The sequence below is a fragment of the Lipotes vexillifer genome, unplaced genomic scaffold (assembly GCF_000442215.2).
Source record: "Lipotes vexillifer unplaced genomic scaffold, Lipotes_vexillifer_v1.1 scaffold411, whole genome shotgun sequence".
Taxonomy (NCBI): Eukaryota; Metazoa; Chordata; class Mammalia; order Artiodactyla; family Lipotidae; genus Lipotes; species Lipotes vexillifer.
In genome coordinates this window covers 487,681-503,638 of record NW_006797064.1, presented here as the reverse complement: position 1 = coordinate 503,638, position 15,958 = coordinate 487,681, and the positions used below count along the sequence as shown (strand labels likewise).

Genomic DNA, 15,958 nt, shown 5'->3' with positions numbered 1-15,958 from the left:
ACCCCAAAGAGCAGTTTAGGAAAACCCTCTTTCTGAACGAACAGGAGCTCGCTGGCAACTAGCACCACAAGAGGGTCTGTGATGAGACGACTCTCATAGTACAGGTTCTTCCCGACGCCCGTGCACAGTGTAAGGCGAGCCTCAGCCCCTCTGCAGACTGGGCTCTGCAAAGGGAACACGGGCAGGCTTCGCTGGACGAGCAGTGCGCATTAGTGATGCCACAAAGCTCTCCTGGGGGGTGCTTTACTCTTAAGAGGCGTGGGTATCATATTCTCCAACCACTTATCCACCCCTACATTTTTTAAAGTGATTTTTTAAAAGTGAGGTAAACACATACTCACAAATGCATAAATGATAGATATGCAACCACAACCTGGACTGGACTGCGGCAGGGTGGACAGAGCCAGGGTCTGTCCAGGTTCTCCTTCTGTCCCCCTCAGCAGGTGCTGCAGGCCCACATGACTGCCCTCTGATATAAACCTGGACACCAAAGCTTGGGTGGTTAGCAACACTGCGCATGTGTCATCGTACATGCTGTTGGGAGAATTAGGTGCCATCAGGTCGCTCCACCAGGAGAGGACACCTGCAAAGCATGTGCCTGGTTCTCCTGAACTGGACCCCATGCACCTTTTCCCTTGGCTGGCTGTAATCTGTATCTTTTTTTTTGGGGGGGGGGGGTGTATTGATTAATTTTTAAAAATAAATTATTTTATTTTATTTTTATTTATTTTTGGTTGCGTTGGGTCTTTGCTGCTGCGTGCGGCCTTTCTCTAGTTGCAGCGAGCAGGGGCTACTCTTTATTGATGTGCGCGGGCTTCTCATTGCGGTGGCTTCTCTTGTTGTGGAGCATGGGCTCTAGGCACTCAGGCTTTAGTAGCTGTGGCACATGGGCTCAGTAGTTGTGGCACGTGGGCTCAGTAGTTGTGGCGCACGGGCTTAGTTGCTCTGCAGCATGCGGGATCTTCCCGGACCAGGGCTTGAACCCATGTCCCCTGCACTGGCAGGTGGATTCTTAACCACTGTGTGACCAGGGAAGCCCCTTGATTAAATTTTAATGGAGAAAAATTGAAGCTATCAATTCAAAATAAAGGGCACTATCAGATACTGCATAAACAAGACATTTGAACAAACAAAATATAAACCCAATTATACTACAATTAAGAGGAACATAACAGAAATGGAGACTTAGGATTGACTTTGATTCATCGTATCTTTTCTCTCCAGCCTTCCTGAGGTGTAACTGACATATACCAATGTGTACACTGTGATGCTCTGACACACGGATATACGCTGTGGAAGGGTTACACAACAGGCTACTTAACGCAGGCATGGCCTCACACAATTAACCTGTGTCTATTTCAGTGACAGCACCACGCAGTACATTATAATCTGTATCTTGTGCTGTGATCCACTGAGTGTGACAGTTACTAAATTCTGTGAATCCTTCTAGCAAACCATAGAGCCTGAGGGTGCTCTAGGGGGCGCAGCCAACAAACCACCAAAAAGGCACTGCTTCCATCTACTGCAAGACATGAGGACATGAGACATTACTGTTTTACATGATTTTATTTTTATTTACTTTTTTATTTTGGCCAGGCGGCTTGCGGGATCTTAGTTCCCCCACCACGGATCGAACCCGGGCCCCAGCAATGAAAGCGCTGAGTCCTAAGCACTGGACTGCCAGGAAATTCCCACACGTGATTTTAAAGGTACTTTCGTCCTCTACTCATATGGACAAACTATTCAGGTCTTCCTGATTTATTATTTGATGAAACGAATATTTTCCTTTATGATTTCTAAAGCAAAGGCTACCATTACCTCAGAGAAATGCCTGCCTTTACCGTTTCATAAAGGTTCTCTTTCTAAACAGGGACAACATTAGCAACGTGAAAGAGCCACTGCAGTCAAAAAATATTTTTAGAGACTCACCTGAACAATAAGCCCTGAACTTGTGTTTAAATTAAGATAGCTGAACCATTAAAATGACTTCCCGAATCCGGGGAAACGTGTCTTGCATAAGAAGTCATTCCACGGTCCCAGGAAACACAGCGGGGCCTACCGGGTGATTTGTCAGCTGCTGGGATTACAGAGGGCAGTGCCGCTTAATCATTTTTGGAGATGCAATTATTCAAAAATATTAAGAGGAACACCCTTTTCCTGGTTATCTGAACCCCTCACTGGGAGTCCAAAGCACCCCCCCGCTGCAAACCAAAAACAAAACCCAGACGGAAGACTTCTACTCCCCATTATTTTATTATCTGCTAGGGAACGGTTCTGGCAGACTTCCCTCTTCCTCGAGGGGAAAAATACCCTGGAAAAATTAATAAATTAAAAATTAAAAATTAAAATTTAATAAAAATTAAAAATTAATAAAAACAGGGACTGCATTATGCTCACTGTTAAAGTCTACTTGAGTTCTGCAGCAGAGGGAATCAAAATGCAGCCCAAGAAGATGATAAAGAGTGAGAAAATGAGAATCCCATTACAACTCCACTTTCCAATAAAAACTAACTGCAAGAAGAAACAACCCACAACTCAAGGATGTGTGTCAGTGGTTCTCAACTGGAGATGATTCTGCCCTCCAGGGGACATTTGGCAAAGTGGAGACATTTTTGGCTGTAACACAGGAGGGTGGGGAAGCATTGCTGTCATCCAGTGGGTGGAGACCAGGGATGCGGTTTAACAACCTACAATACCGGACAGCCTGGACAGCTGCACCGGCAAAGGACGACCCGCCCCAAATGTCAACAGTGCTGAGGCTGAGAAACCCTGGCTCTTTCCTGACTGCCAGGAGAGGCTGACAGTCTTTTGATAATGCACGCTCTTGTGGCCATTCAGAATATCTCCAGAGATTAAGACCCTCAACTCTGCCCACCTAATAGAATTCTTCAAGCTAAAAACCATAATGGGATATTTAAAAACCTCATACAACACTGGAAAAGGGGTGGGGAACACTGCATAGACTTTTATCCTCCCTGTAAAAATACAGCCCATCCAGTACCTATGGTCCCAATCAAATGCAGAATTGCTTCTCATGACAATTACCCAGGAGGAGACGGCCAGGTGAGCATGGCATACGATGTACACCTGAGTTTGCTGAGTTCCCAAGGAAGCAAAAATTTGTGCTATGTGTACATGACAACTGCTGTTCACCTTCAGATGACTTTTCATTATTCTTTCTGTTTCCAAAAGCCCCAGAAGGTTAGTGTGGCTATCCACTTCTTAGTTAATACAGCTATTAGTCGAATCCAAGTAAAACAGACACCCCATCAAAACCTAGGCCTACACAATGACTAATGACCTTCAAATTCTAATTAAAATGTCTCGGCCTTGGCTGTATTACTGACCTCTCTCTCTCTCACACACACACACACAGCTCTGCAGACCATGGAAGTGCAAAATTACCACTGCTGCTTAATTTTTTTTGTTTAATAATTTCAAGAGTATCATGGACTGATGGGAAGTTGTGAAAATAGTGGAGTCCTGTGTGCCTTTCACCCAGCCTCCCCCAATGGCGACATCTTATCTCGCCCTAGGACGATATCAAAACCGAGAAGTTACATCCAACTGACCGGTCACCTGACTGCAAACCTTTTCCAGGTTTCCCCATTTCTGACCTGTGCGTGTGCGTGTGCGCACGCGCATCACCTACGCATGTAGCGTGTATAATTTTATCCCATGTGTCCATGTGTGATCATCTCTGTGGTCAAGACGCAGAGCTCTTTCATCAGCACGAAAGAACTCCCCCAAAGCAGCCCTGTGCAGGTGGACCAGCCACCCGCCGCCCGGCAGCCATCTCTGCAGGCTTGCCATTTTCAGAGCGCTCTACAAAAGGAACCGTACAGTCTGCGGCCTTTGACGATGGCTTGTTTTTTCCAGCACATCTCCTTGGAGACTCACCCAGGCTGTGTCATGTATCAATAATTCGTTCCCACTTATTGCTGAGTGGGACTCTGGGATATGGACATACCACAATTTGTTGAGCCAATCACAGACATTTGGGAAATCTCCAGTATACTGCTACTGCAAAATATGCTGTTTTCAGTATTATTGTTAAAAAATAACCAGATTTTTGTAGGATACCAACCTAGCTTAAAAATGACACTATGTGTGCCAAGGACTCACCCCAAATGCTGTATAGTTCTATTAAAAAGCCTTTCAGTGTTAATAATGTTACTGTGGAATTTAAGTGGTTTCTTATCTTCCTTTTCAGACATATTTTCCAAACTCTGAAATACTCTATACACAAAACTTACCTATAATACTGTGATTTATTTAAAAGTTGTGGTTAAAACATACATGATATAAATGCACCGTTTTACCTATTTAAAGTGTCCAGCTCAGTGGCATGAAGCACATTCACACTGTTGTGCAACCATCTTCACTGTCCATCTCCAGAACCTGTTCATCTTCCCAAGCGGAGACTCTATCCCCATCCCACACTAACTCCCCATTCCCTCCTTCACCTGCTGGCACCCACCTTTCCGTCTGTATGGATGTGACTCCTCCAGGGACCTCGTGTAAGTGGAATCACACAGTGTCTGCCTTTTGTGACTGGCTTACTTCACCGAGTACAGGGCCCTCAAGGTCCATCCCCGTGGTAGCACGGGTCCGAGTTCCCTTGCTTCGTAAGGCCGAGTAACATCCCACTGAATGGAGGCACCACATTGTGTTTCCCTCTCATCCGTCCATGGACACTGAGTTGCTTCTACTGTGATTTTTTTTTTTTTTTGGCTGTGTTGGGTCTTTGTTTCTGTGCGAGGGCTTTCTCCAGTTGCGGTGCACGGGCCTCTCACTGTCGCGGCCTCTCTTGTTGCGGAGCACGGGCTCCAGATGCGCAGGCTCAGCAGTTGTGGCTCACGGGCCTAGTCGCTCCGCGGCATGTGGGATCCTCCCAGACCAGGGCTCGAACCCGTATCCCCTGCATCGGCAGGCAGATTCCCAACCACTGTTCCACCAGGGAAGCCCCCACTGTGATTTTTTTTAAGGAACATTTTACTGCCCCCTCAAGGCTGAAGCTCATCTTTTCCATTGGGTTCTCCAAGATATCACCCCTCCTTACTACAGCAGCTCACAAATCTGAGATGAGCAGCTGGGGACAGACAGGACACTTAATGCAAACTGCTCCATCTTTAGTTGAGCAGAGATTCTAATATAATTAAACCAGAGGCCGGCAGAAGGGTATCGGTAATTTCTGACATGACTGACAGCTCCCCGCTCAGAGTATCAATGGCCTCAGAGAAGTGTCTGCTCTACTGCTGGACTGAAACTCCCAGGAACCCTCCTTGAATCCGGAATGGCTGGATTAAGACACACTCGTTCACAGGCCCCAAGTCACCTGGGGCTTTTTCAGAGCGGACCTCTTCACCCTCGCAGTCAGTTGTGTGTTATTTCTCTCCTAACAGAAGTCCCATGAGGTGAATGAGAAATGTCATCTAAGTTCCGTTTACAACCTTTAGAGCCTGGCTACACAGTATTTCCCGCTCCTCCTTATGTGCAAGGATGATATGTTAACACATAACTGTGTATATTATGTAATATCCATGTACATTATGTAAATCAAAGGAAACATGGTTGAGTCTACCTGGCCAGTCATGTGAGTGCAGGTATCGCGGCTCTTTAGGAAAATGGTACCTGCCTGGTGTGCAGACTTTTATTATTTTTTTTATTTTAATTTTTTGTGGTACGCGGGCCTCTCACTGTTGTGGCCTCTCCCGTTGCGGAGCACAGGCTCCGGAAGTGCAGGCTCAGTGGCCATGGCTCACGGGCCCAGCCGCTCCGCGGCATGTGGGAGCTTCCCGGACCGGGGCACGAACCCGTGTCCCCTGCATTGGCAGGCGGACTCTCAACCACTGCGCCACCAGGGAAGCCCCAGACTTTTACTTTTGAAAACCAATGATGTTCCTCTCAGAATAAGGCACATACGGCAATGCTGATATAGGCAAAACATATGTGTAATAGATTGGCCGCTCGACCACGAATCATGACAGATCAGAGAGTAAATTCCAGTGTATGAGGAGTTTTCAATCCTACTGGGAAGTCTTTAAATCTCTCCAATGAAGAAAGAAGTTCACCATCCTGCTGATTTGTGATAGATGATAAATGAATTTCTACCATCTATCATAATGATAAGCTCCTTTTACCGTCTAAAATGTTAAAAACGACAGCCACTGGGGACACGCAGCCTGGTAACACACCCGCACCTGGCAAAACATTAGGGAAACAACTTCTCACTTGTGTTCCTTTGTTCACTGTTATAGTTACCACCACAGTCGTCAAGTGGTTTTGATTAAGCCTCTGTCTGTTTGTCATGGTGTGCAAATGTCAGTCACAAAACTCACCGTAGAGAAACACTTCCCCAAGTTTCAATGACGTTAATACCTTGGGTGTGTAGTCAAATCAACGCATGGAAACTTGTAGCATCAGCCCTACCTGGGGCCCTGCCGGCAGGAATCCTGCTATCTACCTGGAAGCCGGCCCAGACGGACATGTGTCCTGCCCACAGGCTCGGTCTTACCCACTGGAGGGCTGGCCAGGCTGCAGTTTCCTAGTTTCCCGCAGAAAGGTGCCTGCTTAAGGAGGAGCCGGAGTGCACGGGCGGATGTTCTCTCACTCAGCAGATCTGGGGAAACCGTGACCCCGGTATAGGCTCACGAAGGCTAATTTTAAACCCTGAGAGGAAGCATAAAACTTCATCAGTATCCTGTAGATACATCTGCCGGGGACAGTGTCCTTTTACTTACTTTCCAACACGTCCTGCGCCCCAGGCACCAATTAGCTCTGCAACTCGAATCAAACCTATAAAACCACTGACGGCTGTGAAGCGCCTTGCTGCCGAGTGAGACAGAATAGGATGTGGTGGCTTCTGATACACTAAACCCACACTTGTCACACGGCCAAGCAACCCCACTCCCAGATACCAACCCACGAGAAATGAAAACCCACGTACAACAAAAGCCTGTAAGCGAACGTTCGTAGCAGCCTTAGCTGTAATCGTCAAAACCTGGGGACAACTCAAATATTCTCACACAGGACAAAGGACTAACCTCCCTGCATCCCTAAAATGGAATATGACGTAGCAATAAAGAAGGAACTACTGATGTATGCACCAGTGTGAATGAACGTCAAACGCACCGAGAGAGGCCAGACCGTCAAGGCTCTCTGCTCTAAGATTCCACTCCTAAGACATTCTTGCAGAGGCAAAACTACAGGGACAGGAAGCAGAGAGGTGCTTGCCAGGGGCTGCAGTGGGGAGGAGGGCCACAGGGGACTTTTTGGGGTGATGGAGCTGTTCCGTATCTTGATTGTGCTGGTGGTTACACAACTGTAAACGTTTGGCAAACACTGCAAATCTGTACTCCAAAAAGGGTGAATTTTATGGCATGAAAATTATACCTTACATTAAAAAAAAAAGGAAAAAAAGAAAAAGAAAAAGATGGTACAGACGAGGGTGGGGAGGGGAGAGGCAGCCACATCTAACAAGGAAAGGTCACGTCTGTCTTCTCAAAGGCTGCCAACTGAGATGAATGAGAAAAAGGTCTTATCATCGTTTAACGTCATGGAGAATCTGGCCCCAAACCCCCAGACCTTCTTTCTCTCCTTTCCAGAATTAATGGTGACATTGACCCAACTCCATATGAGACCATCTTTCCCTCCATCCGTCACGGAGCTGGTCCTGTGCACACGACATAACAAAGACACTCGAGCTTGTTTGTGACAGATCTCCAAACCCATTCATTCAGCTCCTTCACCAGAGCCTTGGCAACTCCTGGCAGGTAACCCCCCTGGTTGTGTAAAGAGCTGCCTGCCACCAACACTAGCGCCCATTGGGTCCCTGCCCCACTGGATCTGGGAGAACAATTTTTCTTTATAATTTAGATTTGAGGATGAGGCCCCAGAGGAAATATTTAATATGCCTACAGAGACTCACTTATCGGATGTCCTCACTTTTCATACCGACGCCGGGCTCCGCTACCGTACTCACAAAGAGCAGCGGGGAGGAACTCGCGGTTCGCCCAGCGTTTGCAGGGGCTGCTCGCAGAAGCCCAGGCAGGCTGACACGCATCCACAGCGGAAGAGCACAGAAAACACCGAGCAGCTCAAAGCGGCTTTGCCTTCTTAAACACGTGCATTGATCGAACCTGGAGTTGTTTTACAGAGACAGCCCTGTGTCAGCACAAGACGAGAACCCATCTCCACGATGACCCTGGAACCAAGAGTCTTCAGTCTGTGGAACTCAGAGAATAGAAACGTTGCCACCAGAGCCCTTCATGAAGCGAGAGACCCTTCAATAAGGAAAGCCTGGCTTCCAGCAGTGCGAGTAGCTTGTACGGACTGCTTGGAGGCTAGCCAGTCAGCTTCCAAGTCCAAAACTCCCCCAACCCTTTGAGTTTTGCCCCCGAACCCTGGATCAGGGAGACAGATGTGCGTCCTGCCCCTTGTGTCCTGGCAGCTTGACCTCGCAAAAGACCTCATTCTTCCCGCAAAAGCTGGTGACACATTACCGGCTTCTATGCGCGCTGGGCAGTGAGCCTTTGCTCGGATCATGAAGGGAACTTATGGGCTGCGTGGCAAAGACGCTCTGCCACAATCTGCTTCTTAAAAACTGCCCAGACGGCAGATCTGACCACACGACTAACCCCTGTAAGGCAGAGGCCAACAGACTCCTAGCCCTCAAAGCTGGACTACCGTAACTCACGCAAAAACCAGCTGAGCCACTCTGGTGCCAGAGCTGCTCAAAATCTCCTGCTGAGTTGAAAAGCCTTGCTTACTAACCAGTTTCACTTATCAGGCTGCCATGAAGCCCAACTGTGAGCTGTCACAAATCAATAGTATTTAGGGAGTGCTTTCTACGGGCATGGCCCTTGCTTCAGACAACGAACAGTGACAACAAGCCTCTAAGGAAAAGGCTGTGGAATATATGTACAGCTGGGTGAAGGTCAGGGAAGAGTCCCAGATGATACGAATTCTGTCTCTTGAGGGCAGAAACACAAAACGAGTCCATTTTCAAGATTCTTTCCTGAGTTTGCAGAGATGAGATGCGGATTCGCACAACACCTTCAGGAAAGTATCATTTCAATACCCTGCCTTCCTGCTATCTGGGGGGATGAATGTTCTGTTGGTTATCTTACTTGCAGCTGAAAGCATCCTACCTGATATGTGATACGTTTAGTGCAGGACTCTCTGCGCCGGCTCAGGTGGCAGGACCAGGAGTGCCTGTGGTTGCAGGGAACTTGTCCCTCGGCAGGGTGGCGGGGGGGGCGGTGGAACTCTGAGTCTATTCCAGGTTGAGGTGATGAGCAGGTCTACCAGAGAACCAGGGGTCTGCCTCACTGCGGGGTCCTCACCACCTACCATCTCCGTCCTCCTCCACACCCACTCACTTCTACACACAACCTGAGCATGAAGATTACTGAAGGCTTCACAACAGAGAACTTTCAACCTCTAGTAGAGAAGCCACGCTGGGAGGGGTTGAGGAATGAATCACTTGTCACAATACAGGACTTAGCTTTAATGCATTTGATGGTGGTAAAGGAGAGAGAGCACAGATACTTAATCAAGAGACCTTTTTCTTTTTTTTAAAAAAAGTAGAAAGGAGACATTAACAGGCCAAGGAGAAGGTGCTCTTTGCACTTGGTGGGTGCTCAATAAATATATGCTTAACCAAAGCTTGAGATTTGAGATAAACGTGTACAACAACCCCATTCAGCATTTCTTCCTTGGGGCATGTCCTCGTGGGGTACTCGAGTCAGTCGTCAGAGGAACACAGAGTAATCTCTTAACTCCTCACTCAACCTATGGGACTTTCTCTAGGGAGTCTGACAAATTAGGACAGCAGTTCAGCAGAGGTTACATGCAATCAGCGTTGATGAAATTCTATACATCGCTGTCTCCCAAGTCTCCCTCTCAGTTGCCTGGTTACAGAAACTTTATCAACAAATGTGAGACAAATGTAAACAAACACCAAAAAAGGAAGTTTCGCCTTTCTGGGAGAGGAATGGAGATTTCTGTGTTTACTCAAAGAGGTCAGCAACGCTCTTGCCCCACGGCCCTCCGAACCAACCACCGGGAGAAACCTTTCTTTGGGTTACACAAAAGCTTGCTTTCACACCCTTGACCCTGATGTGCACAGAGGAGCGGGAATTTTAGCCTGTGATTTGTTTACACATTTTGACTGTGCTTTTTACCTTCATCCTATCTTTGTGAAGAGGTGTTTCTAAAAGGAAAGAATCCCAAATTCAATGCTGGAAATCTGCAGGGAGACAGGAAGTGGTACAAGGAATTTTCACTTGCATTTGTTTCTGGGAATCTATCAGATCAGTGCTAGGGGAACACTTGTACTCCAGGTGAGAGATTCCCTGGTTAAGTTCTGAGGTTAAGGTATCAGAGCAGTGGTGATGATTTCCCTGATTTACAGGGGTGAGGCACTGCCTAACTTTTTTTGCTTATCCATTTTTTATACTATGCTCTGGCAAAAGCTAATCCAAATGTTCGAGTGTATACGAAGAAGAAACGTGTACTTTCCATGACTAATGCTAGCTGGGGTCGCTAGCAGAAAGAGATCCAGGCTTGGGTGGGGAGAGGTTTATTTATAACATGCTACATGCCCAATGTATTTCATCCCTTTTGCCCAGGATAACCTTTTTATAATTTTTCTAAGTTATTTATTTTATTTTTTGGCTGCGTTGGGTCTTTGTTGCTCTGAGCAGGCTTTTCTCTAGTTGTGGCGAGCAGGGGCTACTCTTCCCTGTGGTGCACGGGCTTCTCACTGCGGTGGCTTCTCTTGTTGCGGAGCACCGGTACTAGGCGCTGTGGGCTTCAGTAGTTGCAGCACGCAGGCTCAGTAGTTGTGGCTCGTGGCTCTAGAGCTCAGGCTCAATAGTTGTGGCGCACGTGCTTAGTTGCTCCGTGGCAAGTCGGATCTTCCCAGACCAGGGCTCAAACAGGCAGGCGGATTCTTAACCACTGCGCCACCAGGGAAGCCCCAGGATAACCATTTTTCTAATGGGTAAATCATGTGTTCAAGAATAAGAATCGAGCCATTTGGTTTGTCTGCAAGGCCTGCCCATCGTACCCTTCTGGGCTGACCCTGAAAGAGCCCGTCCCAGGGGCCCACAGCTGGTTCACCCTGAGTCCTAGCATGTGTGTTTCTGGCAAGTGGGACCTGGGAATTGGCTTCCTCCTTGAAAAATCAAGTTGCAGAATATATAAAACATGACACCAAGTGTATAAAGCTTAAACGTGCGCAGAACAAACTGTCATAGGTTGAATTATCCCCTCAAATTCATACGTTGAAGTCCTAACCACCAGTACTCCTCAGAATGTGACGTTATTTGGAAAAAGGCTTACTATAGATGTAATTAGTTAAGATGAGGTCGTACTGGAATACCATGAGCCCCTAATACAGTATGACTGTGTCTTTACAAGAGGAGAAACCTGACAAATTTAGACAGAGAGGTACAGGCACACAGGGAGAATGCCACGTGAAGGTGAAGGTATGTATCAGGGGATGATGCACCTACGATCCAGGGAGAGCCAAAGACAGCCGGGAAAGCACCAGAAGCTGGGAGAGAGGCTGGGACAGACTCTATCACAAACCTCAGAAGGAAACACGCCAACTGACACCTTGCTTTCAGACTGCTGCCCTGCAGAACACTGAGACGATATATTTCTGTTCAAGCCACCCCACCAAATCACCCCACCCCCATATAAATACACCACATGTGTACACCAGCCCATAAATGCCCTCCCTCTGCTGGGGGCCAAGAAACCCAAGTCACAAAACCCCCATATATACACAACATATGTGTACACCAGCCCATAAATGTCCTCCCTGTGCTGGGGGCCAGGAACCCCAAATCACCCCACCCCCATATATATACACCAGCCCATAAATGTCCTCCCTGTGCTGGGGACCAAGAACCCCAAATCACCCCACCCCCTTATATATACACCAGCCCATAAATGCCCTCCCTGTGCTGGGGACCAAGAACCCCAAATAACCCCACCCCCATGTATATACACCAGCCCATAAATGTCCTCCCTGTGCTGGGGACCAAGAACCCCAAATCACCCCACCCCCGTATATATACACCAGCCCATAAATGCCCTCCCTGTGCTGGGGACCAAGAACCCCAAATCACCCCACCTCCGTATATACACACCATATGTACACAACAGCCCATAAATGCCCTCCGTGCGCTGGGGACCAAGAATCCCAAATCACTCCACCCCCGTATATACACACCAGCCCATAAATGCCCTCCCTGCACTGGGGACCAAGAACCCCAAATCACCCCACCCCCATATATACACACCAGCCCATAAATGCCCTCCCTGCGCTGGGGACCAAGAACCCCAAATCACCCCACCTCCGTATATACACACCATATGTACACACCAGCCCATAAATGCCCTCCCTGTGCTGGGGACCAAGAACCCCAAATCACCCCCACCCTCACCGTATCCATCACAACTGCTCTTGATCTTAATTCCAATCTGATTTCACGTGAACAGCAATGTCAAGGGAAAGAACATACTGCCTCATCCCACCCCCGGAATGGGACGGCCCCGGAACCTTCTCCTGCCCCCTGTAATCCTCTGAACAAGCGTGTTCTGAGCTCTTCTTTTTCTACAGCCTGGGTGTTCGACCAGTGCATGGTTGTTCACCTTGCACCTGGCATGTGGAAGATGATTTCCTACGGACAGGAAGCTCCGTCTTACCTGACTCCTGGAGATAGCGATACACCAGAAAGTTCACCTCGTCACTGGTTATGCTCATCTTAGCCTCACCTCGCGGCGATGAGGTCTTTATGAAGCGGGGGCCACCTTCTGTGAGAACGCTGAGAGGAGAAAGTAGAAGAGAGTTTTGAAACACTGCTTGTAATTTTTTTTTTACCGCATTCTTTTTGAGATGATTAAAAAATACTCAGGATGTTGTACATGTGAAGGTAATTAATGCCTGATCCGTGTTGTATTTTGTGATTACATAAAGATTTTATAATTGTGTGTGTGTGTGTGTGTGTGTGTGTATAGAGACACATTCATACAGGTGAAAGTTTTCCCAAAAAAGATGAGTTGGTGTACTTTATAATGCTGGGATGGACTCATATATAAACCACTAATGGAGACAAACTCAGGGGCCACAGAAAATGAGAACAAACACTGATTTTTTTTTTTTTTTAACAACTTACGGCTTTTTGCTGTACGCGGGCCTCTCACCGTTGTGGCCTCTCCCGTCGCGGAGCAACAGGCTCCGGACGCGCAGGCTCAGCGGCCACGGCTCACGGGCCCAGCCGCTCCGCGGCATGCGGGATCTTCCCGGACCGGGACACGAACCCGTGTCCCCTGCGTCGGCAGGCGGACTCTCAACCACTGCGCCACCAGGGAAGCGCCCCCAAACGCTGATTTTTTATTCACTAAAAATCCCGTGTGCGTTATGATCACAACGCAGTTGCCAGCGAGCTTGAATGGAATCCCCATGCGCAGTGGGACAGACGCGGCTGCCTTCGATGCCGCCCTTCCCTAGACAGATGGGGAAGACAACCGGGTAGGCCAGCAGGCACGTCGACACCCCCAGGCAGGGCGACCATATGGTCTGGAAAACACCTGTGGCTCTGAAGCAGTGATTAATCATAACACCTTCCACTCATAAAAGTTCAGTGATGAACTTGACCATCACTGAACCTACAGGGTGCACATGGCCCTGAGAAGGCAGACACACATCAGTGTGGAGCTAAGTCAGTGTATGTGTCACCCTGACATGACTTCTATACAGAGGCCAGGTGTCAGGAAGCCAGCCCATGGACACAGAGAGAACCTACATCGTTTGTATTTTGCCACAGAACTGGCTGCATCAGTCTGGCCGAGACCGCAGTACGGGAAGGCGTAGAAACCTGGGGGAGGAGTGAGGAGATGAAGAGAACTTCGGAAGCCTCTGTGTCTGAGGCAGACAAGAAGAAAGAGCCTTATTTTCTTCACAATCCTAAGTCTGACCTATGAGCACCCTGGCCCAAAGAGGACAGAAGTCACTCGAATAGAACTCTTTTACCCCCAGATAGAGCAGAATTCACACATGTGTAAGAGCGTTCACTCCAAACGGCAGTGGCCAAGAAGGGCCACAACTTCCTTCAATTATGTCATCAATACTGAACATTTCAGCCTGTTTGGGAACTGTCTTGAGTCCATGCCATATGTTTTCAGGCAGCTTTATGGTGGCAAATCTTTCATTATTGAATTACAATTAAATTTCCATTTGTTTAGAACAAGATAAAAGGACAAAATGCACATTTCAAGTTGGGAGGATTTGAATTAAAGGTTGTCATAAGGGACACACCCCATGATGGCCCCCCAATGAGTCCCACCTGATATAATCCCCTCCCCTCCAGTGTGGGCAGGACCTAGGACTCCCTTCTACCCCACAGAATATGTCAAAGGACATGGATGCCACACCCTGGTTAGGTTATACGGCAAGGATGGCCAGATGTCACTCCTATAATTGTTACATTACATTGTGTAAGACGCTTACTGGACTACAGAAAGACTCTCCTGCCGGCCTTCACACGAACCGCCCAGGGAACCAAGGGCAGTCTTTAGGAAGCTGTGCGCCTCAGTCCTACAACCACAAGAAAACTGAGTTCTGCCAACAGTGTGAGCTTGGAAGAAGACCCTTCCCTTCTCAGCTCTAAATAAGGATGCAGCCCAGCCACCACGTGGCTGCAGCCTCTCGAGACCCTGCACAGAGGAACCCTGCACGTGCCCAGTCTCCTGACCCTGGGAAACTGTGAGAGAATAAATGTGTTCTTTCTAGCTGCTGAATTTGTGGTAATTTGTTATGCAGCAGCAGGTAACTAATACAGTGGCCTCTTGGGACACTCCAGTTCTCACTTTGTCATCTTAACAAGACTTTAATTTGTAGTCACCAGAATTTTGTCATATGCAAAAATACTTATCTTCTTCACTTAATTAGGTGGTATTTCTGTACTTTTGTAGACACTGGAAAGAAAATTTGACAGTCAAAATATAAATCTGTCCTGAGATGTCTGCTTGAACTCTGGGGAGTTCACATAGAGAATGGCATTAGGAAGATATATGAGACGAAATAAAAGGCTATGAAACCAGAGCGTATACAAGTGAAAAAATAAAACATTATTCAAGGGACAGAACAAATAATAACAAAGATGTGCATGGCAGAATAGTGTAGCTCTGAAGAGACTTTTGATGATACTGAGTGGCAGTAATGATGATGACTCAGTTCTCATGAGGAAGTCAGTTTCAGGTTCTCTCTACGGTAAATGGTAAATGGTGGCGCCACTGGGATGTGATTAGGTCGTGAGGGCTCCACCCTCATGAATGGGTTAGTGCCCTTATAAAAAGAGACCCCAGAGAGTTCTCCGTCTTTCTGCCATGTAAGAACACACTGTTGCACACTTAACAGACTACAGTACAGTGTAAACCTTACATGAAGAGAAGACGGTGGTGTCTGGTCCTCACCAGATACCGAATCTGCTGGTGGCTTGATGCTGGACTTCCAGCCTCCAGAACTGTGAGAAATAAATGTTTGTTGTTTAGGCTGTCCAGTTTATGGTACTGTGTTATAGCAGCCTGAAGGGACTCAGACACCACCCCAACCCCCTTTTCTTTTATTGTCATTTTGAGTACTTATAAACAGTGAAATGTAATCTAACCAACAGGGTCTCTCGGCCTCAGGGAGTCTGACCTGGGGCCAGACGATTCTGTTATGAGAACACTCTGCACACTGTAGGATGTTTAGCAGCATCCCTGGCCTCTTCCCACTAGACGCCAGCACAACCTTCCCTCCATCCCCTACGGTTGTGATGATCAAAAACACCCGCAGACATTGCCTAATATTACAAATTGCTAAACTGCTGCTGGCTGAGAACAACTGTTATACAGGAAAACTAAGCATTTTGTGTTTGAAATGGATTCCATTTATAAA

General features: G+C 47.6%; 1 protein-coding gene across 1 annotated transcript in view; it reads right to left on the bottom strand.

Moving 5' to 3' along the window:
* TBL1X (transducin beta like 1 X-linked) overlaps positions 1-12,829 on the bottom strand; it is a 53,474-nt gene extending 40,645 nt beyond the window's left edge. The window contains exon 1 of the mRNA XM_007469190.1: positions 12,724-12,829. Coding sequence (XP_007469252.1) covers positions 12,724-12,781 — 58 coding nt within the window. The 5' untranslated portion in view covers positions 12,782-12,829. The remainder of the gene's footprint in view (positions 1-12,723) is intronic.
* Positions 12,830-15,958: the final 3,129 nt, after the last annotated feature.